Genomic DNA, 26137 nt, shown 5'->3' on the forward strand with positions numbered 1-26137 from the left:
CAGTACTTTGTTGTAGTTCTGTTAATAATTTTTTGTCTCGTACAATTGGCTTTAAAGAACAGTTCACTCGAAAAGTCAATTTTGACCTGCGCCGAAAACACTACATATTTTACTATTTTGAGTACAACAATTGGATACATCCTTCCGGCGCCTAGGCCCAATTCAGGAAATAATGTGACACAAACTGTGGAGGTGACAAACTTAGACGAGACTGATAACGCTATTGAAAATAGTTCCTCACCCGATTTCAAGTTCAACCCTGAAACCGAAAGCAGATCCCAATCAGTTTGGCGTTTTGTGTGCTGCATAACGCGAAGATCCGATTTGTTGTTCTTGAGTCAAATAGCTTTCGTACTGATAATGTCTGTAGTTTGCGTGCTGCAGTTATCTTTGAGAGAACCCAACTGTGAGGAAAAAACTGCCTATTTCACAATACTTTCAGCACTTTTGACTTTCCTTCTACCTCCGATGCAAAATTAACGGTGCTGTGTTGGATAAAAGTTGACATGAACAAAATTATTCCAACATCAGAGCGAATATTTATGTGTGTATGTGGATCATCTGAGTCGGGTAAAAGTTTTTTAATATACAAGATGTTCCGCGAACCGGTCGCAACAAGTGGTATTTTCCAGCCTCCTTTCTATCAAGTTTTTGTTTTTTACCGGTTTTGGCAGTCAGTTTATGATCAGATGGCTGCTGAGTGCTCCCCACACTTCATTTTTCACTGCATTTAATCACTGATTACAGAGGGTGTCGAACGTTCATCCAATGGTATTGACGATTGGTTGAACAAGTTTGTGGAAAACTTTGAACCAGTTACCGGTCAGAGCACACTACTACTATTTGATGATTCATGTGAAGAAGTTTTAGAGAGCAAGGCGTTTGAGAACCTTGCGACAGCCGGTCGTCACAAAAAACTCCATGTGATTTTCATTAAACACAATCTCTATCAAAAAGGAAAATATTCAGTGTCTATTGACAAGAATACCACGCATATCATACTTACGCAGTCTCCCAGAATTGGCAGGCAACTGAAAATTTCGGGAACTGAAATTGAATGTGCCCCTTCTAATTTCATCCACTGTTGCTACCAGTTATCGATGTCAAAACAACAATATGGTCATTTTCTGGTAGATTTAACAACGCAGTGTCCTGACGAACTTCGTTTTTGCACCAACATAACAAGTCAGTGTATTGGCAGTCTCTCTACTGGGCAGTTGAATATCTCGATCAAAAACAACAAAGTGGTAAACGGAAGCCAACTGTCCTGTACAACGTTTTTTAGACCTGCAGTGAAGAGTGGGAGATTGTCAGTTGATTGCATCGATTCACCAGAACTAAGTGAAAAGCATTCAATTCTTTTTTCTGATTTTTTGAAACGCTTGCAGAACGGCTATTGATTTTCTGAAGGCTGTTGCAACTCAATGTTTCCTGCTCAATCGCGAAGAACAACCGGCAAACCAACACAATTTATCCTGCTGCCCATATCTTCAATTGAATCCGAAGATAAAAATGTTGGTAATTTTTCAGCAAAAATACAAAAAATCGGAGCTCTGGGCCGTGAAGTGGTAGAATCAAGTAACTTAAAAAACACAATATCCTCGCAAAAAGAAATTAACAATGATGAGAATTCTTGTTCTAGTATTCCCGGCCCATCGGATAAAAGACCTCAGGGTGAAGAGCCAAAAAAAACATTGATTCAAGCTACAAACCCAGCTCCTTATTCAAACACTAAAAGCAAGAAAAAGTCAACGGTAAACCTCCCACGGGAAAAAAGCCGTCGAAGAAAAATTCAAGTTCTGCTTTCCCTGCTGCAAGATTGCAGGAACTTGCGTATAAACTTGGCAAAAAAGTCTATTAGGCTTTCTTCTGGTCGTGCTGAAGTCTCCCTGGTAAATTTGTTAAGAAAACTATCCAGTCCCAAGTCGGACTTTGACAAAAGTTTGAAGCCATTTATCGAAGCTCTGCTACAAGACTACTCGAAAGAACAACTTTCAAATCTTTTTCTAAACCCATCTGCGATAAAATTTTTGAACACTAAAGACAGTTCGCTATAATGAGTTCCCTGCTGACTGAAAACGAATATCGAAGGCTCAAAGGCATTTACACCTCGCTTGATTCAGTTGCCGCTTTTGGCGGGGTGAATGACTTAGTTAGAGAAAGCGGTTTATCAGTGAAACAAGTCAAAGAATTTCTTCAGTCATCGAAAACTTACACAAAGTTCCGTCCCAATCGAAAACGTTTCAAAAGATTGCGTGTTCACAGTTTGGGGATAAATCATGTCTGGTCGGTCGATTTGGCTCATATGGATAAACTTGCCGCCGAGAATGATGGTTACCAGTACCTGTTAGTTTGTGTAGACACTTTTTCTCGGTTTTTGCGGGTTCAGCCCATGAAGGACAAGCAATCTGAAACTGCTTTGGTAGCACTCAAAAAAATGCTTCCGAGAGCACGTGCTGATTACCCCTTAAAAATTTGGGTTGATCAGGGCAAAGAGTTTTGCGGTGCTTTTAAAAGTTTTTGTCTGCAGAATGATATTGTTTTGTATAACACTTTCAATGATTCAAAAAGTGCCATTGCCGAACGATACATAAGAACAATAAAGTCAAAGCTTTATAAATATTTCAATGAACGTCAGACAACCAGATATATTGGTCAGCTACAGAAACTCGTCAAAATGTTAAACTCCAGAAGCCACCCAATTTTAGGCATGGCTCCAAAGAACGTGCGGCCGGAGCACACAGTTGATTTGTTGAAGAAGAATGTCCCAGACATGCTAAGAAAATGGAGGCCAAGAAAAACATCTAGAAAATTTAGCAAAAAAAGCCAAAGTTCAAAAAAGGTCAAACTGTTCGAATATCGCGCATCAGCAAATCAGCTTTTGACAAAGGTTATACTCAAAATTTCACCGATGAAATCTTCAAAGTTGCTTCTGTTTCTAGACCCCTTCGCAACGACAACAAAAAAGACACCCGCCCCATCACCTACAGCTTAGTGGATGGAGCGGGTGAAAAAATTATTGGCAGGTTTTATGAACCGGAACTGGTTGCCTACAGATATGAAGAAGATCGGCATAGAGCCAGGCATCAAACAACATCCGTTTTCTGTCAGGAAATCATTTTCACTTTTCTGTTCTTGTTGTTTAGTTGTGTGTGTTTTGACAAAAAATTCCTTGAAGCATTTTTGTCAGGCGATGGACATTAATCATCACATTAATCGCATAAAAACTAACAAACAGGCAATTGGGTCCAGCTCGCGGCAGTATGGAAGCGGTATTGGCTCTGCCATAAGAGTTGGGTTGAAGAGTTTTGTCATTCCCTTGGCAAAACGTTATGGCATACCTTTAGCTTAGAATTTCATATCGTCAGCTGCTCCTGAGGTGTTGGACATTTTTGAGGGAAAGAAAAAACCCAAACAGGCATTCAAAAAGGCGATAAAAACTACTGTTAGAAAGCAATTGGGTTCGGGGAGGAGTAAACGTGTACAATTCAGGCAGCGTAATATCAAAGCTAAAAGCAGAAAAAAGAGGAGAAAAAAATCTAGACAGATGGGTAGGCCTTACAAGAGGAAAGTCAAACGCAAGAGAAGAACACCACGTTATAGTACAAAAAGTACAAGAAAACCACAATCCAAGAAAGCGTCTAGAAAATCAGTCGGACGAACTCGGAGAGACTTTTTCTCATCAATTGTCGACTCCGCCTCAAAGTAAAATTCACTCAGAACGTAAACTAATTGCGACAATGTCCAATTTGTTCACCGATCCCCCAATATCATCAACTCATTCAGATTTGGATGTTTTTTCAACCAGTCATGTATTAGTAGATTTTCAACGCTCCTTTGATGAACAGATCTTTCCACCGACAGATAGCAATGCTCCAGTCCTCGAGTTTGAGTTCCAGGGTGCGCGTACTGAACTGGGAGGCACAGTCATTGACACTAGGAACATTTATATGAGCTTAGAGTTGTCGCTGGAGAAAATAACTTCCGGTAAAGATACAGCTGCAACTATAAGGCCCTATTTTATAAACAACATCGCTCACAGTCTCTGGCAGAACGTCGAAGTATTTGTTGCTGGTACCCAAGTTACCAATGCTAACAACTTGTATCCTTTCAAAAGTATTGTTGAAGCTGATTTGTCTTTCGAACCTTCCGCAAAAACAGGAATTCTGGCTTGTCAGGGTTACTCTTACGAACCCGACCCCACAGTTTTCAACAAAAAAGAAGAAGACCTACCCATAAAAAGTGGTTTCAATAATCGGCGGGATATTGTCGATGCAAGACGGCCCTGGAAACATTGGTTCACTCTCAATGACAGTTTTTTGGCTGGAATAGACAAATACATCCTTCCAGGTTTCCCAATTACGAATACGACTGACACGCTCAACAGATCCATTCCTTCTTCTGCAGCCAGAAGGAGCAGTTGACGCAAAGAACTATACAATTAAGGTTCTTTCTGCCTCGCTTTTTGTTCACATGCTCGAGTTAGGAACTGAAACCTTTTTATCAATTGAACGAGCCCTGAGCAAGAAAGCAGCGCAATACGATTGGCGAGAGGATGTTATGGTTTCATTTGTGATTATTTCTGGAACAAGCATTTATTTCCGGGACGACATTTTCAATCGAGCTCCTGTAAGTCATCTTATAATGCTGATGGTTCCAGAGAAAAGTTTTAGCGGCAGCTACCATACAAACCCTTTTCATTTCTCTGATTTTGCTTTGGACACCATTTCAGTTACTCGTGAAGGTCAAACGGTTGGCAACACCCCTATAGAAGTGAGAACAAGTAATGCAAGGGTTTATCCGAACACTCTCCGGTCATTAAACATGACTCATTCAGGCAATGGTATAACTTTGGACGAGTTTGATGATCATTTCACCCCTGTTTTCCGACTGACAGCAGACCTTAGTATTGATGATAACACAATCAGACCAGAGCTGACCGGTACCAGACTGGCCATTGAATTAAAATTTCAAAAAGCAGTACCTAACCCAATTCGTCTGATCCTATTTGGAGTGCGTCGCTCTGTTGCATTTGCTGATTGCAATAGAGAGGTAGTGAAGAACTCTTCTATATACAATGGTTGACAACTTCACTCTGGGTCGTCTCATTTCAAAGGATCCCGAACTGTCCTATCGATTTCTGGGCTGTTTCGCTGCCGACAGTTTTCCCTATGATTTGTCCGACGAGACTTTTTTCATTCTGAACACAGCTCCAAGAAACTCACCTGGTGAACATTGGTTGATGGTCGCCAAGAAACAACAAACTATATATTTTTATGATAGTTTTGGAAGAAAAGCTGAACTTGAATTCGCTGATATCATAAACAAAATCCGAAAGTCGAAATGCCGTGTATTTTTGCAAATCTATCCATCTCGGGGCTTTGAACAACCGCTAACGAGTTCAGCATGTTCGCTCTACTGTCTAATTGTTGCTCATTTTTTATTCAAAAATAATCATAATTTCCCTCGTTGGGCTACAGAGGAAGACATATTACAGTTTGCTGCATCTAATTTTAATATCAAACATCGGTTAATAAAATTAATACATTCATAATAAATTATTAAAAACTTGTTTTGTTGCTAAGAGTAGATCGTAGCATTAAACGTCTCAAACGTACGCATATACATAAATATGTGGGCATCTTAAATATGATGTAACATATAATTTTGTATATGTACATATATATATATATATATATATATATATATATATATATATATATATATATCTTAATATTTATGTATAAATGTGTGTGTGTTTGTGTGTGTGTGTGTGTGCACTTGGATTACTATCGAGTTTCAAAAACGCATAGCACTCCGTCCTTGTCAATCTTTGATGCATAAAATATCATGGTATGAACAAAAAACAGAACAGCAGCTCGCAGTCGGTAGCATGCTTCGACAATTGCTTGATCTTTGCCAGACGTTAAGGTCATTAACATTAGGCAACAACGGAGCCATTCCAGCAAATGATGCCGAGGCCATAGTTCGCCAGCTGCGTCGTCTAGCGGACGAGATTGAAGAAACGGGGGCTGTGGCCGATAGAACAGTTCAGGATGTCCGCCTTGCTCACCTGCAGCGAACTGCACCCTCGCATAGCGTTCAGCCATTGATCGTCCGAGCGGCTCATGAGACGAACAGATCAACTGTGAGCCCTTCTCTGCCGTCCTTTATCTCCCAAGATCAATCAGACAATCTTGGCCTTGAAAGTCCTAGCGAGGCCGAATTTTCAGCGAGAACGGCCGACCCTCTGATAATTGATACTACGGACACTTTGGACGTAGGCCAAAGCACTCCGAGCCGATCTCCTCAGCAAGTGGAATTAGTTTCCAATGCAAGCCGCCAGCCTCCTCGTCAATTACAAAGAGTAAATCAGTTGTTATATTTTTGGCAAACACTAAAAGACATCTTTCCTGTAAACAGGTTTTGTGACTTTTTTTAGCTGGACGTAATACGTACCAAACTGAATAGGACAGTTCGTCGGAGGATCAATGTTAGAATTGTTGAGACAGGAGAACGGCTGAACGATCCTCACCCGAATTTACACGACCTGACCGCTATTCAGATAGCCCAGGCGTTTCAGACCATAAACTTCAGAGGAAATGTCGGAGCTTTCCGGAATACAAAGAAGATCGGTGTACTGGTCGAAGCGCTTAGGGCCAAGTGTTCGACAACTACAGAGTTTCGGGAGCTCACACAAGTTCACCTGACAGGTTTTGCTGGCAGGCGGCGGATACAGCAGATGAGCCGGACGCTCAGAGTTCTACTGGAGTATCCACTACTTTTGACAATTGAGTATGAGTGGACTCCGGGGACAATCTGGGACAATATTCCGCTCATTGAGCTGGTCTGCCAAGAAAACTCGCAATTCTGGCAGATGAACGAGCTTCCAGATAGTTTATAACTGTTTAGAGCCGCCTATGGCGGAAGAAGAGCCACTGTGCTCAACTATATACACAGCATTTTAGAAACGGTTTAACATTGTAATTTATTTATGCCTCGAGAAGAGGAAGGAGAGCCATGAGCTCATATTTTGTAACATGTGATATGTAATTGTCTTTTCATAATATAAAAGCCTCGTAAGGAGGAAGAAGAGCCAATGTGCTCTATTTTTCTAATAAATGTTTTTCAAATTTCTCAATAATTTTTAGACCGATTTCAACAAGTAATCTCTGCAGCATCGGTTCGCGATTAGTAATTTATTTTTCAGAGTTGTTATGATAAACATTTTAATCATCGGAGCGTCCAACATTAACCCAAATTTCGAAATTTGTAAATGCCCAGTTTTTTGCCAAAATTCTTACCATATCCACTGCCAATCACAAGGAGTTAATCTTAAAATTTCCAGTGCTCCGGGGGCACGATTCAACCACCCCATAAAAAATCCATCTAACTTAATTGCGGAAGCTTTGTCCCCTAATTTTTATCCTGATTTCATTATAATCTATTCTGATATTGCCCTTAATTCGTTTGAGCAACATTATAATTACGAAGGATGCAGTGTGACTTTTTGTAAGAATGAATTGTTAAGATTAACTTATTTTTACAAGACCGTTAAATTTTTAGTTCACCTCAGTCAACCCCGTTCGACGACTCCAAACAATTTTAATTGGGATTTTAATTGGCAAATTTACCACAAGGCCAAATTCATACCGAACCTCCATCAAAAATTCATTAAAAACTCCCTATCCCAAAATAAACCCAAAATAAACCCTATCCCAAAATAAAATTCCATAATGTATTATTTCTCCATCTTACCCCCGAGGCAGTTGCCAAAAATTTACAAAACCTTATCAACACTGCAGTCAGGATTTAATTGGTAAGTTGCATTCATTAATAGAGCACAGTCATCTAGTTGTTTATTCAGTCATTTCCATATAAGGATTGGAATATGTACTCTGATTCTTATTCGTGGGAATATGGGCGCCGATTCGCGCTTGACTCTGATTGGCTGACGAGTCAGTGCCTATCGGCGCCCATATTTCTTCTGGCGGGTCTTTCCCATTATAGCCCCCCCCCCCATGAAATTATAGCCCCCCATTATGGTATAATTACCATGATTGGGGGGGGCTATAGGTTACATGCCCACTAAGCTGGGGGGGGGGCTATAATGGGAAAGACCCAAATTGGCCAATCACCGCTTTAGAGTAAGCTTTATTGCTTATTTTACTTAAATTGTCGGTTAAATTTCTCGTTTTTCGGTTGTCGGCTAAACGCCCTGTCCGCCAATACGGCGGCCACCCTATTGTACTGACCTTTTCATCGTAAAATATTCCCGTTTTTCCAACAAGAATTTGAAAATTCGACCAAAGGCGGACCAACAATTTCAAAATGTCAATTTCAAAGGCCGACATTATTAACATTGGTGACAACCGTTAAAATTTTACTATATAAACTCAGATAGACAACAATGGGAAAAGGTGTTTCTGAAACCAATTTTGTCTGCTAATATCGTACCTGTACATTGTCGCACAGTTGCATTTTCTGTCCAGATGCCATGTTCAGAAGTCAACTGAATATTCTGGAACTGAACTTCATGAGCTTTGCCAGATTCCAAATTGTCCAATTTGACATCAACGCTTCCATCAGAGTCGTAGAAGACCTGAGTTATGTTTGTGTTACTCGGACAAGCAACATCCTCGTGAAAATTATGGCACAATATGTCCCCTATTCCTACTATTGATTCTCCCTCGTTGCCAACTCCACCCCTTAATGTGATCACAAAGGAAGTTTCTTCTACCTCCTTAACTTCAGTTATTATTGGGTCCTCCGCTTCCGCGTGATCAAATGCAACATACATTAGTACGAACAAAAATATATTAGCTATCATTGTTTGATCTAAAGATGATCGAATGAATTTCAGCTGAAATGATTAAAGAATGAATGTAGAGGTCAGCCTTGTGTTTATATTAAAGAATTTAATTACGTTTTGAAGAATAAAAAGAGCTTGTAATTTTGGCACAGCAATGCTTACGACCATAACTCGCATGGCTTTTGACCGTACAGACAACATTCGGGAAATCGAGTATTGAATGTGCGTTTACTAATGTCAAAAATTGAAATTGTTCAGTTGATTTCTGTTTATAATCTGTTAGTCTTCAAAACGGTTTGAACAGTAACATGCGCTTTTTCACATCCAAGCATACTCACGCCCACGTAAACGGTAGAACATTTTTTACGATAACAAATATCGGCAATTTAAATGACCTCTAAAAACAATTGCACAAAAAGTATTCAAATTAGAAAATGTGCAACTTAAACAAAAATGAACAGCTTAAATAAAATGTTTGGTCGTCTTTCAAATCAGCTCGATAGAACTTCTATTATTATACAACGGTAATTTAACCTCTATCCAAAAACTAATCGATCAAAATGAGAGTTATTAATTTGAAGCTTGAAGCACAATCAAATCATGTTTTTGGCTATAGTTTTGACCATGACGACAATGTTAATGCAAATTCAGTTTTTTGTTCATTTGAAAACTAGTTTTAAGAAATAAAATCGGCAAAGAATGTTCCAATAGTCATTGAAGAAACATCATTAACAACTTTTAACAAGGAGGCCTAATATTCCAAAACAACGCATAAAAAAATTTGGTATCGGAGGTTTATAGAATTTTAAACAAGAAGGCTCGTTAATGTGCGTCCGCCAATGATGTTCCGACTCGAGCTCATCAACTTTTTTGACTAAATTGTCAGCCAAATGAAGAGATAACAAAAATAGATGTTTGAGTTTAAAGCAATCGTTACAAAACCTAACTACTAATTGAATTACAGGATGCCATGCCTCATTACAGCGCAAACAAGATATGCCATTAATGAGATTACAAGAGAAAAACTAAACAATAAAGTAAGCAAAAACGAAAATTTCACGCCAAAAACTGAATATCTAAATTTAAAAGCACCTAGTAACAATTTCAAAATTCATTCAGACAAAACCTTATCTACACAAATTTACTTTCTCCCAACTATGCAGCAGATGGAAATCTTTCCTAATTAAACTAGGTAACAAGTCAACAAAAAGAACGAACAAAAAGGCTAAATTCAAAAAGAAATCAACATTTTTTAGATCGAGAAATTTCAAAATTCCTAAAAATCCTTGGCTTTTAAAAAAAATCCCTGATAAATTACTCAAAAGTCATTACAAAACAAAAAAAATGTCTTTGTTTATACTATGCCACAGAAAGAGACTGAAGAAGCTGAAAAAATCAAAATATTACCATTATTTGCGAAAACACTATTGACAATATTAAAATCATAAGCTATTTTCTGAATGTTATGTATTTTTCTTTTAATTGTCATTTCTACTGATTCAGCTAATGGATTTTTACTGAGAGATTAAAAATTTTCACTTGGGCCACATTTGAAAACCACTGGGAGCTGTTATCAGTCGATTGTGCTGAAAAAAAAACGAGAAAAGGATTACAAAAAATGACCACTCAAAAAACGTTCATGAAAACGCATATTGTCCAAAACGTCTGTGACGACATAAAATCAGTAATATGTTCTTTTTGGACAAATTAAATTAGATGGGACTTGTAATTGATGAAAAAAATGAAAGTTGATCAAAAGAACAACAAAAACCGAAAAAAATTGAAAAGTCTTTGAAAATGTGTATCTTAAACTTTAGGACTATTCGCAATAAAGTGACTACTTTGGGTAACATCAATCATTCGGTCTTCAATTGAACTTTTCACATAAAAAACCTTTTTTTCTACTAATTTTTAACAGCATTGGGATTTGTTTTTTCTTCTACAATATGACTTCAAAAAATCAACCAATTTTACAATTTTATTAGAACCACGAAATTTTTTTAGAAAACTCGTAGTACCAACGCCAGTTAAATTCAATAGCTCTTAATGGATGCCAATAGAAACGCTAAACATTGTCCTGATGGGACAACCAGGATGTCTGTTGTTCGTAAAATATCAAAAAAAACTTTACAACAAGTCATTGACTATGCAAACAACAACCCAAGAACCAGAAATTCAGTAGAAAAAAGCGAGACGAAAAGGTCGAAGCAGTTTAAACCATAAAGAATTATCTGAAAATTTAATCTATGAACGGTGAAACTTCTTATCTAAGCCAATGGGAACTACTATTATTAGCATAATTTGATAAGATTTCAAAAGGAATCAAAAATAAGTAAAAACGTATCCAAAAACTAAAAAAAAATTGTGAAGACTCGTGGCATTGTTGTCGTAAAACTAATAGATAAAAGATAAAACTGCTAACCAGATTAACTTGGGTTGCAGTAGAAGGGAAGGGTGTCCTGTCAATACTGAGACTGACTAAAATATCACGAAAATTTAATCATTAAAAAAGAAAAAGTTTTTAAAAATCTATTCAACCTATTTTTAACCTTTCTATTGACCTATTTTTAAAATCTTAACAACATTAAATCAATATTTTTCAACGGAAATCAAAAAAAAATCTCAAATATCCCCCAATAGGAGAACGAGGCTGTTTGTAATGCAAAAGAAATCAATAAGACATCACAATAAAAGTTATGACTATGAAAACAACCAAAAACCAAAAGTTCAGCAGAAAAGTGAAAGAAGGAAGTGTCACAGCCATTTAAACATAAGTTTTTCTATGAAAATTTTTTATGCAACTTTTTGATTGATCGTCCTGTCAAAGCCAATGAGAGCTATCAATATCAGGGTAATCTGATAAGATTTCAAAAGTAACCAATAATACGAAAATAAACAAATATTTTTAGAAAAGTTTTGAAATCCTGTGGGGTTGAAGCCATAAAACCCACGTTTAGAAGACAAAACCACTAAACCTAATAAATTTGGTTGCAGTAGAAATGAGGAGTGTCCATTCATCGAGGTGACTGGCGCACAGTTCACGAAAATAAGTTCATAAACGGTTAAAAATAAAAAAAATCAAAAATTTACACTAAAATCTTTATTAGCTCTTTTTTCCATTAGCTGTCACTCAAAGCACTAGACGAGTTCACTTCATGCTCATTAAGGAATATTTTGGTTAATGAGATTATGCCATAGGACGACAAAAATTGCTAAACCCTCAAAAAGAAATTCAAAATTGAGTTTGAAATTAGGAAAACTCAGAGTCGAAGCCAAAAAAACTTGAGCAATTCCTTGAAAACAAATTTTTTGTTCATTGGGATTCATTTGACTGTAAATGAAGTTTGTCATTAACAGAGCAGCGATATGAAAAGTAACTGGTCTCTAGGTGACTTAAAGAAACAAAAAAAAATGAAAAATTTCCTTTAAAAAAATGCTCTCAAATAGAATTCAATTTTCTTTGATAGTGAACTTTCCTATGAGACCAAAACTAATCTTTTTATCGTTTTTAGTCTATTAGGAACGCAAAATTGATTTATTTTGTGGCCTTAATTGTAATTCCGAAATAATACTTTTCTAGGAAACAATTTAATTTTAAGAAAAATTACACTGAGAAGGAACAAAGTCATGGACAAAAAGGCTAAATTCAAAAAGAAATCAACATTTTTTTAGATCGAAAAATTTCAAAATTCTTAAAAATCTTTAGTTTTTAAAAAATAATCCTTGATAAATTACTCAAAAGTCATTACAAAACAAAAAGAAAATGTCTTTGTTTATACTATGCCACAGAAAAAGACCGAAGAAGCAAAAAAAACCAAAATATTACAATTATTTGCGAAAACACGACCTATTGACAATATTAAAATCATAAGGTATTTTCTGAATGTTATGTATTTTTCTTTTAATTGCCATTTCTACTGATTCAGCTGAAGGATTAATACTGAGAGATTAAAAATGTTCACTTGGGCCACATTTGAAAACCACTGGGAGCTGTTATCACTCGATTGTGCTGAAAAAAGAGAAAAAAAATTACAAAAATTGACCACTCAAAAAACGTTCATGAAAACGCATATTGTCCAAAACGTCTGTGACGACATAATATCAGTAATATGTTCTTTTTGAACAAAGTAAATTAGATGGGACTTCTAAATGATGAAAAAAAATTAAAAGTTGATCAAAAGAACAACAAAAACCGAAAAAATTGAAAAGTCTTTTGAAAATGTGCATCCTAAACTTTAAGACTATTCGCAATAAAGTGACTACTTTGTGTAACATCAATCATTCGGTCTTTTGGAAAACGCATAATGTCCAAAACGTCTGTGACGACATAATATCAGTAATATGTCCTTTTTGAACAAAGTAAACTAGAAGGGACTACTAATTGATGAAAAAAATAAAAGTTGATCAAAAGAACAACAAAAACCGAAAAAATTGAAAAGTCTTTGAAAATGTGCATCTTAAACTTTAAGACTATTCGCAATAAAATGACTACTTTGGGTAACATCAATCATTCGGTCTTCAATTGAACTTTTCACTTAAAAAACTCTTTTTTCAGCTAATTTTTAACATTATTGGGATATGTTTTTTCTTCTACAAAATGACTTCAAAAAATCAACCAATTTTACAAATTTATTAGAACCACGAATTTTTTTTGGAAATCTCGTAGTATCAACGCCAGTTAAATTCAATAGCTCTTAATGGATACCAAAAGAAACGCTAAACATTGTCCCGATGGAACGACAAGGATGTTTGTTGTTCGTAAATTATCAAAAAAAACGTTACAAAAAATCATTGACTATGCAAACAACAACCCAAAAACCAAAAATTCAGTAGAAAAATGCGAGACGAAAAGGTCGAAGCAGTTTAAACCATAAAGAATTTTCTGAAAATTTAATCTATGAACCGTGGAACGTCTTTTCTAAGCCAATGGGAACTACTATTATTAGCATAATTTGATAAGAATTCAAAAGGAATCAAAAATAAGAAAAAACCTATCCAAAAACTAAAAAAAAATTGTGAAGACTCGTGGTATTTTTGTCTTAAAACTAAAAGATGAAAGACAAAACTGCTAACCAGATTAACTTGGGTTGCAGTAGAAGGGAAGGGGGTCCTGTCAATACTGAGACTGACTGAAATATTACGAAAATTTAATCATTAAAAATGAAAAAACTTTAAAAATCTATTCAACCTATTTTTAAACTTCCTATTAACCTATTTTTTAAAATCTTAACACCATGAAATCAATAATTTTCAACGGAAGTCAAAAAATAATCTCAAATATCCCCTAATAAGAGAACGAGGCTGTTTCTAATGCAAAAGAAATCAATAAGACATCACAATAAAAGTTATGACTATGAAAACAACCAAAAACCAAAAGTTCAGCAGAAAAGTGAAAGAAGGAAGTGCCACAGCCTTTTAAACATAATTTTTACTATGAAAACTTTTTATGCAACTTTTTGATTGATCGTCCTGTCAAAGCCAATGAGAGCTATCAATATCTGATAAGATTTCAAAAGTAACCAATAATACGAAAATAAACAAATATTTTTAGAAAAGTTTTTAAATCCTGTGGGGTTGAAGCCATAAAACCCACGTTTAGAAGACAAAACCACTAAACCTAATAAATTTGGTTGCAGTAGAAATGAGGAGTGTCCATTCATCAAGGTGACTGGCTCACAGTTCACGAAAATAAGTTCATAAACGGTTAAAAATAAAAAAAATCAAAATTTACTTTAAAGTCTTTATTAGTATAATTTTGTATTTTGAATCTTTATAGAATAATTTTGTATTTTGGTTAATGAGATTATGCCATAGGACTACAGAAATTGTTAAACCCTCAAAAAGAAAATCAAAATTGAGTTTGAAATTACGAAAACTCAGAGTCAAAGCCAAAAAAAAACTTGAGCAGTTCCTTGAAAACAAATTTTTTGTTCATTGGGATTCATTTGACTGTAAATGAAGTTTGTCATTAACAGAGCAGCGATATGAAAAGTAACTGGTCTCTAGGTGACTTGAAGAAACAAAAAAAAATGAAAAATTTCCTTTAAAAAAATGCTCTCAAATAGAATTCGATTTTTTTTTTGATAGTGAACTTTCCTATGAGGCCAAAACTAATTTTTGTCGTCTTTAGTCTATTAGGAACACAAAATTGATTTTTTTGTGGCCTTAATTGTAATTCCGAAATACTACTTTTCTAGGAAATATCTTAATTTTAAGAAAAATTACACTAAAAAGGAACAAAATCATGACAAATATCCCGTGTTCACACAAAACTTCAATCCCCGATAACTCCTCAAAAAATAAATTCAAAAAATTCTTTTTAATTTTGAATTCTATTCTGGACGAGCTTTTTAATGATACCACTCACATTCTCTCCGATGAGTATATCGATTGGCCAAAATTGTCTGAACAAAAAAAGCCATTTGAGTATATAGTTCCTCCCCCCACAAGTGGGGTCGGAACAAAAATCTGTTCCATTTAACTAGAAGAAAGGAAAAGACGTGAAACAACCCTGCCATTTTGTCAAGAAGGAAAAGAACAGTTTATTAGGCAGGCAATCAATTTTACCCAAAGGCAAATAATGAGACCCAGAACTGATTTTCTATACCGTTTTCAAACTAAACTTTATCACTAATGTCTCTTAAATTACACAATACTGGCATCTACTTATCTATGATTTGAAGTGATATTCTAAATTACCATTCATTTCTTTGGTTCTTCGCTACAATATCTATCGAAAGCGACATTAGGTTCAAGTGCATATGATTCGGTTTTTATTCAATATTAAAGATTTTGTTACTTCGTAAGCAAGTTAAATAGCCCGTCACAAATCTTTCATTTAAAGATTGATCAATTCTATCTTTTTAAGAAAAAATCAGATAATTCTATGAAAAGGAAAAAACTAATTGTTAAAAATATGCTTAAATTTACTCGGATTACTAATTGCGTGCTTGGAAGACTGACTGTTGATTTGATTACTCATGTGTCTGCCCTTTGACATTTAACGATGTCTGTGAACAGCGATAATCAATGTCGCAGACAATAAATTTAAGCTAGATTTAATTCAATTTGAAAATAACAACAACGATCAATTGAGCACCATTTTCAAGTACTCGATACTCCTTAGTTTGTCATCATATGAAAAACTTTCAAAACATATGAAACATTTCTAAAGATGTCGAGTTCCTTACAAAAAAAAGTTAACTAATCTACCGTTTGCAAACCAAGAAAACTATGAACCCAGGATTTGAAACAAAATGGGTCTTTCCCATTATAGCCCCCCAGAAAATTATAGCCCCCCCCCCCCCCCCCCCCCCAAAAAAAAAAAATCAAGTTATAGCATACAATTAAATTCATCATTTATGCTTACAATTGTTGGTTACAAGTTTTTGTTTTGTTCCAGTATCGGATGCTGGCATTTATGTTTGCAGGTTTCTACAATTTTCATTAAGTTCATAGGAGCCATTTCGTATTATCTCTGGAGCAGCTGAAATGCGGTTATGAGAAGTCAACTAAAATCAATTATAATGGGCAAGCCCATGTCATCATCCGGCGGCTCGCCTACAATGATTTCTGATTTTGTGTTCAAGAAGTGGTTATTAATTTCAGTGGCTCGCCTACATTGATTTCCGATTTTGTGTTAAAGAAGTGGTTATGTATTTTCATCTGGGGGGTGGGGCTATAGGTTACATGCCCACTAAGCTGGGGGAGGGGGGGCGCTATAATGGGAAAGACCCAACAAAATAACCAAAGCAAACAGTCTGTAAACAGTTTTTGATTTCTTGCAACAGTAAATTGTAATTGATTTTATTTGATACAAGGCGAATCGTGATAATGTGCACAGCACATTATGTTCCGACCCCCCCCCCCCCAACCACTTCGAACGCCCTCCACGCCCCATGATTGTGTGTGTGTGGGTCTGTGTGTGTTGTGTGTGCGTGTGTGTGTTTGGGTATGTGTGTGTTTTTGTGTATGTATGTTTTTTTGGGGGGGATGATATTTAGTACTTTTGGGGACACCAATTTTTTCCCCAGCAATATAACTTCTGTTGACTTCTATAGATTGAGATGAGCAAAAAATTCTTTGTCGCTGCAATTTTTTACTTGGCGCGAAATCATCAGCAGCAAAACAACTGCCAAAAATCACAACTTTTATGATCATTTGAACGCACGTTTGATTTCTGCAAACACAACACAATTTACTCCCATTTTAATTATCACCATCAGAATGAGGTCAAGAATATTATTGCAACCATCAGTTTTGGATCCATTCTATCCCCCCCAGCAAAGTGGGTATGTAACTTTGTGTCTTTCCCAATAAATCCCCCCACCAGCTTAGTTGTCAGATAACCTATAGCCCTCATCATGGTAAATATACCATAATGGGGGGCTGAAATTTAATGGGGGTCTTTAATGGGAGCGACCCGTAACTTTTACGCCACCGCACGCCTACATGCTAATGTTTTGCACAATAATATTCTGCATCACAACACATGAATTGTAAAACGTAGTAATTAGAAACAAGGTACAGTGGACGGGGAAAACAGATCCCATAATTCTTCCCCCATATCTAAAAATTAGACTGACACTTTTTTTTTATGATTTTTTAGTTAAACAGGTTCAATAATGGGGTCTTACCCATTATAACCCCCCCCCCAGTTTAGTGATTATATAGTCTATAGTCCCCCGTCACGGTAAAAATACCATAATGGGGGCTATAATTGCAGGGGGTTATAATGTGAAAGACCCATTTTTTGAATCAGTTTCAACTACATATAAACTAAAGTTGTGCAGATCTATATTTGGGTTTTTCCCATTATATCCCCCATGAAATTTTAGCCCCCCTTATTGTACAATTACTATGATTGGGGGGCTACAGTTTATCTCAGCACTAAGCTAAGGTGGTGGGGTCCTATAAATGGAAGACCCCTGTTTTTTAGACAAGGGGAAAAAACTGTGGGATCTGTTCTGCTCCCCCGCCCCCTATCTTTTTTTCATGACTACCATTTACAATTCATGAGTCCTGATGCAGCGTATCACTGTGCAAAACAGCAGCACGTAGGCGTGGGGCGGCGTAAAAATTGATACCCATTTTGGTGGGGGATAGACTAGATCAAAATCTGCTAGTTCTTGAAATTTAAATTTAGAAAGGACATGTCAATCTGATTTGGTGTTTTTGAACTTTTTTGTTCAAGAACCCCAAATCAGGGTGACATAACTTTTTTAAATTTTACTTTCTAAAGCCTTTTAATAGTTTTTTAATAACCTTAACTGGCAAAAACCAAAAATTTTGGTTTTTGCCTTTTCCAGACAGAAATTAGAAATTTTTGAATCTATTCTGTTTCGAAAGTTCTACGTATTTGGTATGAATTATTCTGCCATAGGCGCGGTGAATATTTTTACACGGTAATTTGCTATCCAACAACCCAAATTTAAAACGGCAAGACATAAGCATTGATTTGTGCGAATGCGAAACAGAATAGATTCAAAAAGTTTCCTTTAAAACTGTTCTACGAAATTGCACAAATTTAGCTGAAAGACGCTGGATTCCAAACGGCTTGATTCGCAAATGATTGCCTCAAAAATGCTATACTCAAAAACGCTCGACTTGCAACTTCTCTACTCAAAAACACTCAAAGAAAAAAGGTTGGACTCAAAAAGCTCGACTCAAAAATGCTTGAAATAAAAACGGTAGAGACACACAACTGCTTGACTCAAAAACACTCGACTGGAGTAGGCTAGACTCAAAACGCTCGACTCAAAAGTCCTTCCCAATCAATCAAGCCCCCTCTCCACCTTAGTGGTTAGATAAACTATAGATCCATCATGGTGCCACAATTAGGGGGGATTATTTTTTTTGGGGGGGGGGGGTGCTGAAACGGACAGGACCAAAACCAAAGTTAGACTCAGTAACAGTCCATTCAAAACTGTTGGACTCAAAAACGTTCGACTGAAAAATGTGCTTGGCTCAAAAATGTTTGGCACACGACAGCTCGACTCAAAAAAAAACTCGTCTCAAATACGTTAGACTCAAAGACGATAGACTCTAAAGCACTAGACGCCAAAAAGGCTCGAATCACAATTGTTAGACACAAAAACACTCGACTCAAATACTTATTTAATCTATTTCAAAAGGCTTTTCAATGGTATGACACATGCTTTTATCGTAAAAGTGAAAAAAACCGAAAAAGTGAACAAAAAAGCCAGAATGATCACAAAAATTTGGAGCTCGATAACTCCCTGTAAAAAATGAATTTCGAAAAAATATTTTAATTCTATAATCTACGCTGGACGGGCTTTTTAATGATACAGCTCATATGTTTCTACGATGAATATATCGATCGGTGAAAATTCGCGGAACAAAAAAACCCATTTGAGTATATAGTTCCTACCCCCATATGATGGGGTCGGAACAAAAATCCAACGATGCTCAATAACAGATTTAAAAATTAAAGCAAGGAACACACTCACACTGCAAAATGTTGAGCACAAAAACAAGATCACATAGAATCATTAAATTGATAATATATTGGAATTAATATGTGTTTTGACACATATGGTGAAATTTTGGATTAAGAAAACGTAGGCATTTTTTTCTTATGGGCACTTGTTTGTTGTATTCTAGCTCTACCTCATGCGACCAATTTTCGCTATTTTAAATATCAAATTGCTGAATACCTACTCTTGTTTTTCTCTTCAAAACAGAAAAACTATAAATTCAAAAGAGTTCAATTATCAACGAGTTATCATCTATTATTTCTACATCTATATCATATCATCAAAGCTATATAGTTTTTCCGACCCCATCATTTGGTGGGAGGAACTGTATACTCAAATGGGTTTTTGTTACGTGAATTTTTGCCGATCGATATATTCATCGTAGAAACTTATGAGTGGTATGATTAAAAAGCCCTTCCAGCGTAGATTATAGAATTAAAAAGATTTTTTTAGAAATTTTAGCCCCCCTTATTGTACAATTACTATGATTGGGGGGCTACAGGTTATCTCAGCACTAAGCTAAGTTGGTGGGGTTCTATAATTGGAAGACCCCTGTTTTTTAGACAAGGGGAAAAAATTGTGGGATCTGTTCTGCTCCCCCGCCCCCTATCTTTTTTTCATGACTACCATTTACAATTCATGAGTCTTGATGCAGCGTATCACTGTGCAAAACAGCAGCACGTAGGCGTGGGTCGGCGTAAAAATAGATACCCATTTTGGTTGGGGATAGACTAGATCAAAATCTGCTAGTTCTTGAAATTTAAATTTAGAAAGGACATGTCAATCTGATTTAGTGTATTTGAAATATTTTGTTCAAGAACCCCAAATCAGGTTGACATAACTTTTTTAAATTTAACTTTCTAAAGCCTTTTAATAGTTATTTAATAACCTTAACTGGCAAAAACCAAAAATTTTGGTTTTTGCATTTTCCAGACAGAAATTAGAAATTTTTGAATCTATTCTGTGTCGAAAATTCTACGTATTTTGTATGAATTATTCTACCATAGCCGCGGTGAATATTTTTACACGGTAATTTGCTATCCAACAACCCAAAATCTAAAACGGCAAGACATAAGCATTGATTTGTGCAAATGCGAAACAGAATAGATTCAAAAATTTTCCTTTAAAACTGTTCTCCGAAATTGCACAAATTTAGCTGAAAGACACTGGATTCCAAACGGCTTGATTCGCAAATGATTGCTCCAAAAATGCTAAACTCAAAAACGCTCGACTTGCAACTTCTCTACTCAAAAACACTCAAAGAAAAAAGGTTGGACTCAAAAAGCTCGACTCAAAAATGCTAGAATTAAGAACGGTAGAGACACACAACTGCTTGACTCAAAAACACTCGACTGGAGTAGGCTAGACTCAAAACGCTCGACTCAAAAGTCCTTCCCAATCAATCAAGCCCCCTCTCCATCTTAGTCGTCAGATAAACTATAGATCCATCATGGTGCCACAATTAGGGGGGATTATTTTTTTTTGGGGGGGGGGGGGTGCTGAAACGGACAGGACCAAAACCAAAGTTAGACTCAGTAACAGTCCATTCAAAACTGTTGGACTCAAAAACGTTCGACTGAAAAATGTGCTTGGCTCAAAAATGTTTGGCACACGACAGCTCGACTCAAAAAAAAGTCGTCTCAAATACGTTAGACTCAAAGACGATAGACTCTAAAGCACTAGACACCAAAAAGGCTCGAATCACAATTGTTAGACACAAAAACACTCGACTCAAATACTTATTTAATCTATTTCAAAAGGCTTTTCAATGGTATGACACATGCTTTTATCGTAAAAGTGAAAAAAACCGAAAAAGTGAACAAAAAAGCCAGAATGATCACAAAAATTTGGAGCTCGATAACTCCCTGTAAAAAATGAATTTCGAAAAAATATTTTAATTCTATAATCTACGCTGGACGGGCTTTTTAATGATACAGCTCATATGTTTCTACGATGAATATATCGATCGGTGAAAATTCACGGAACAAAAAAACCCATTTGAGTATATAGTTCCTACCCCCATATGATGGGGTCGGAACAAAAATCTAACGATGCTCAATAACAGATTTAACAATTAAAGCAATGAACACACTCACACTGCAAAATGTTGAGCACAAAAACAAGATCACATAGAATCATTAAATTGATAATATATTGGAATTAATATGTGTTTTGACACATATGGTGAAATTTTGGATTAAGAAAACGTAGGCATTTTTTTCTTATGGGCACTTGTTTGTTGTATTCTAGCTCTACCTCATGCGACCAATTTTCGCTATTTTAAATATCAAATTGCTGAATACCTACTCTTGTTTTTCTCTTCAAAACAGAAAAACTATAAATTCAAAAGAGTTCAATTATCAACGAGTTATCATCTATTATTTCTACATCTATATCATATCATCAAAGCTATATAGTTCTTCCGACCCCATCATTTGGTGGGAGTAACTATATACTCAAATGGGTTTTTCTGTTCCGTGAATTTTCGCCGATCGATATATTCATCGTAGAAACTTATGAGTGGTATCATTAAAAAGCCCTTCCAGCGTAGATTATAGAATTAAAAAGATTTTTTCGAAATTCATTTTTTACAGGGAGTTTTTGAGCTCAAAAATTTAGTGATTATTTTGACGTTTTTGTTCACTTTTTCGATTTCTTTCATTTTTCCGATAACAACATGTGTCATATCATTGAAAAGCCCTTTGAAATAGATTATATAAGTATTTTTTTGAAAAATCCTTGTTCAGGTAATATACTTTTTAGTTACTGTATTGACATTTTCTGTTTCGCATTCGCACAACTCAATGCCTATACGTCTTGCCGTTTTAGATATTAGGTTTTTGGATAGCAAATTACCGCGTAAAAATATTCACTGCTCCTATGGTAGAAACATTGATACCAACTACGTAGAACTTTCGAAACAGAATAGACTCAAAAATTTCTAATTTCTGTCTGGAAAAGGCAGAACAATATTTTTGGTTTTTGCCAGTTAAGGTTATTAAAATTTTTTTTTAAGGCTTTAGAAAGTTAAATTTAAAAACGTTATGTCGCCCTGATTTGGGGTTCTTGAACAATGAAGTTCAAAAACACCAAATCAGATTGACATGATCTTTCTAAATTTAAATTTCAAGAACTAGCAGATTTGGATCTAGTCTTTCCCCCACCAAAGTGGGTATCTAATTTTACGCCGCCCCAAGCCTACGTGCTGTTGTTTTGCACAGTGATACGCTGCATCAGGACTCATGAATTGTAAATGGTAGTCATGAAAAAAAGATAGGGGGCGGGGGAGCAGAACAGATCCCATAATTTTTCCCTTTGTCTAAAAAACAGGGGTCTTCCAGTTATAGGACCCCCCCACACTTCAGCTTAGTGCTGAGATAACCTGTAGCCCCCCCCATCATAGTAATTGTACAAAAAAGCCAGAATGATCACAAAAATTTGGAGCTCGATAACTCCCTGTAAAAAATGAATTTCGAAAAAATACTTTAATTCTATAATCTAGGCTGGACGGGCTTTTTAAAGATACAGCTCATATGTTTCTACGATGAATATATCGATCGGTGAAAATTCACGGAACAAAAAAACCCATTTGAGTATATAGTTCCTACCCCCATATGATGGGGTCGGAACAAAAATCCAACGATGCTCAATAACAGATTTAACAATTAAAGCAATGAACACACTCAAAAACAAGATCATATAGAATCATTAAATTGATAATATATTGGAATTAATATGTGTTTTGACACATATGGTGAAATTTTGGATTAAGAAAACGTAGGCATTTTTTTCTTATGGGCACTTGTTTGTTGTATTCTAGCTCTACCTCATGCGACCAATTTTCGCTATTTTAAATATCAAATTGCTGAATACCTACTCTTGTTTTTCTCTTCAAAACAGAAAAACTATAAATTCAAAAGAGTTCAATTATCAACGAGTTATCATCTATTATTTCTACATCTATATCATATCATCAAAGCTATATAGTTTTTCCGACCCCATCATTTGGTGGGAGGAACTATATACTCAAATGGGTTTTTCTGTTCCGTGAATTTTCACCGATCGATATATTCATCGTAGAAACTTATGAGTGGTATCATTAAAAAGCCCTTCCAGCATAGATTATAGAATTAAAAAGATTTTTTCGAAATTCATTTTTTACAGGGACTTTTTGAGCTCCAAAATTTAGTGATCATTCTGACGTTTTTGTTCACTTTTTCGATTTCTTTCATTTTTCCGATAACAACATGTGTCATATCATTGAAAAGCCCTTTGAAATAGATTATATAAGTATTTTTTTGAAAAATCCTTGTTCAGGTAATATATTTTTTAGTTACCGTATTGACATTTTCTGTTTCGCATTCGCACAACTCAATGCCTATACGTCTTGCCGTTTTAGATATTAGGTTTTTGGATAGCAAATTACCGTGTAAAAATATTCACTGCTCCTATGGTAGAAACATTGATACCAACTACGTAGAACTTTCGAAACAGAATAGACTCAAAAATTTCTAATTTCTGTCTGGAAAAGGCAGAACAAAATTTTTGGTTTTTGCCAGTTAAGGTTATTAAAAATTTTTTTAAAGGCTTTAGAAAGTTAAATTTAAAAACGTTATGTCGCCCTGATTTGGGGTTCTTGAACAATGAAGTTCAAAAACACCAAATCAGATTGACATGATCTTTCTAAATTTAAATTTCAAGAACTAGCAGATTTGGATCTAGTCTGTCCCCCACCAAAGTGGGTATCTAATTTTACGCCGCCCCAAGCCTACGTGCTGTTGTTTTGCACAGTGATACGCTGCATCAGGACTCATGAATTGTAAATGGTAGTCATGAAAAAAAGATAGGGGGCGGGGGAGCAGAACAGATCCCATAATTTTTCCCTTTGTCTAAAAAACAGGGGTCTTCCAGTTATAGGACCCCCCACACTTCAGCTTAGTGCTGAGATAACCTGTAGCCCCCCCCCATCATAGTAATTGTACAATAAGGGGGGCTAAAACTTCTTGGGGGATATAATGGGAAAAACCCAAATAAATATCTGCACAACTTTAGTTTATATGTAGTTGAAACTGATTCAATAAATGGGTCTTTCACATTATAACCCCCTGCAATTATAGCCCCCCAATATGTTATTTTTACCATGACTGGGGGCTATAGGTTATATAATCACTAAACTGGGGGCTGGGGGGTTATAATGTGTAAGACCCCATTGTTGAACGTGTTTCAACTAAAAATTTATAAAAAAAAATGTGTCAGTCTAATTTTTAGATATGGGGGAAGAATTATGGGATCTGTTTTCCCCGTCCAATGTACCTTGTTTCTTATTACTACCGTTTACAATTCATGTGTTGTGATGCAGAATATTACTGTGCAAAACATTAGCATGTAGGCGTGCGGTGGCGTAAAAGTTACGGGTCGTTCCCATTAAGGACCCCCCATTAAATTTTAGCCCCCATTATGGTATAATTACCATGATGAGTGCTATAGGTTATCTGACAACTAAGCTGGTGGGGGGGTTTATTGGGAAAGACACAAAGTTACATACCCACTTTGCTGGGGGGATAGAATGGATCCAAAACTGATGGTTGCAATAATATTCTTGACCTCATTCTGATGGTGATAATTAAAATGGGAGTAAATTGTGTTGTGTTTGCAGAAATCAAACGTGCGTTCAAATGATCATAAAAGTTGTGATTTTTGGAAGTTGTTTTGCTGCTGATGATTTCGCGCCAAGTCAAAAATTGCAGCGACAAAGAATTTTTTGCTCATCTCAATCTATAGAAGTCAACAGAAGTTATATTGTTGGGAAAAAAATCGGTGTCCCCAAAAGTACTAAATATCATCATCATCCCCCCCCCCAAAAAAAAACATACATACACAAAAACACACACAAACCCAAACACACACACGCACACACAACACACACACCCACACAATCATGGGGCGTGGAGGGCGTTCGAAGTGGTTGGGGGGTCGGAACATAATGTGCTGTGCACATTATCACGATTCGCCTTGTATTAGAAACTCAAGAAAGATGGGGAAGTGGAATTAAAATTTATTGAATTTTGTCGCGTGTTTTATAGAAAACTGTGTTCCTGTCTTGTTTGTTAATAAACTAATCTTGATGGCATTCATAATTCCATTTGAAGGTAGCAACTGTTATTTTTAATTCACCTCAGGATGGACAGACCAAGTTGAGGAATTCTTAGAGTTCCCCGTGTTACAAAAGTTTTCTATCTCTATTAATTTGATGACTACTTTATTTTTTAAAAACTCAAAGAATCAGTGACATTTTTTACGCTCAAGACCAAAAATAATGAGATAAGATGAATTTTAGTAATATTTTAACGGTGTCATCCTTTTAAAATAATTTTTTGTTTTCTTTTTAATTTTTCTTATATACCTTTGATAAACTGTCTCTATTTTTATCAAATCTTTTTTTTCGAGAACAATATTGGGAAAAAAATTTTCAGGATTATGTATCTTTTTATTTTTCCGTTTCTATATTGTACACTTTTTTTTCCTTTAATACGATCATTCTTCTTGTATGTTTAGTTAATTGAGTTTTTAGAATTTGTAATAATCGAAACAAAAATTGATTCTTAAATTTTTAAGATTTTTGAAGTCATTTTTAAATCCCGATGGAGTAAAATAAAAGAAAAAATTCTGTTTGCAGAAAAAAAGCTTCGTTTGAACATTCCCGCCCATAGAGAATCGAACAGATGAACAAAACATCTAACTTGGAAAAAGTCTCTCCTATGGATTTAAAACCAAGATAGAAGTAAAGAATTGGAAACAGAGAAATAAAACGAGCGCCGAACATAATCAG

At 35.8% G+C, this 26137-nt stretch overlaps 3 protein-coding genes across 3 annotated transcripts in view; 1 reads left to right on the forward strand and 2 right to left on the reverse strand.

Moving 5' to 3' along the window:
- The window catches only part of LOC142346159 (uncharacterized), a 51039-nt gene extending 42154 nt beyond the window's left edge, over window positions 1-8885 (reverse strand). The window contains exon 1 of the mRNA XM_075398702.1: window positions 8458-8885. Coding sequence (XP_075254817.1) covers window positions 8458-8830 — 373 coding nt within the window. The 5' untranslated portion in view covers window positions 8831-8885. The remainder of the gene's footprint in view (window positions 1-8457) is intronic.
- The window catches only part of LOC142350648 (uncharacterized), a 626363-nt gene that overhangs the window by 351112 nt on the left and 249114 nt on the right, over window positions 1-26137 (reverse strand). The gene's annotated exons all lie outside the window — the stretch shown is intronic.
- LOC142341676 (splicing factor 3B subunit 2-like) overlaps window positions 1-26137 on the forward strand; it is a 542910-nt gene that overhangs the window by 321047 nt on the left and 195726 nt on the right. The gene's annotated exons all lie outside the window — the stretch shown is intronic.

This window comes from Convolutriloba macropyga, chromosome 1 (assembly GCF_964194025.1).
Source record: "Convolutriloba macropyga chromosome 1, txConMacr16.3, whole genome shotgun sequence".
In the NCBI taxonomy this organism is placed as follows: domain Eukaryota; kingdom Metazoa; phylum Xenacoelomorpha; order Acoela; family Convolutidae; genus Convolutriloba; species Convolutriloba macropyga.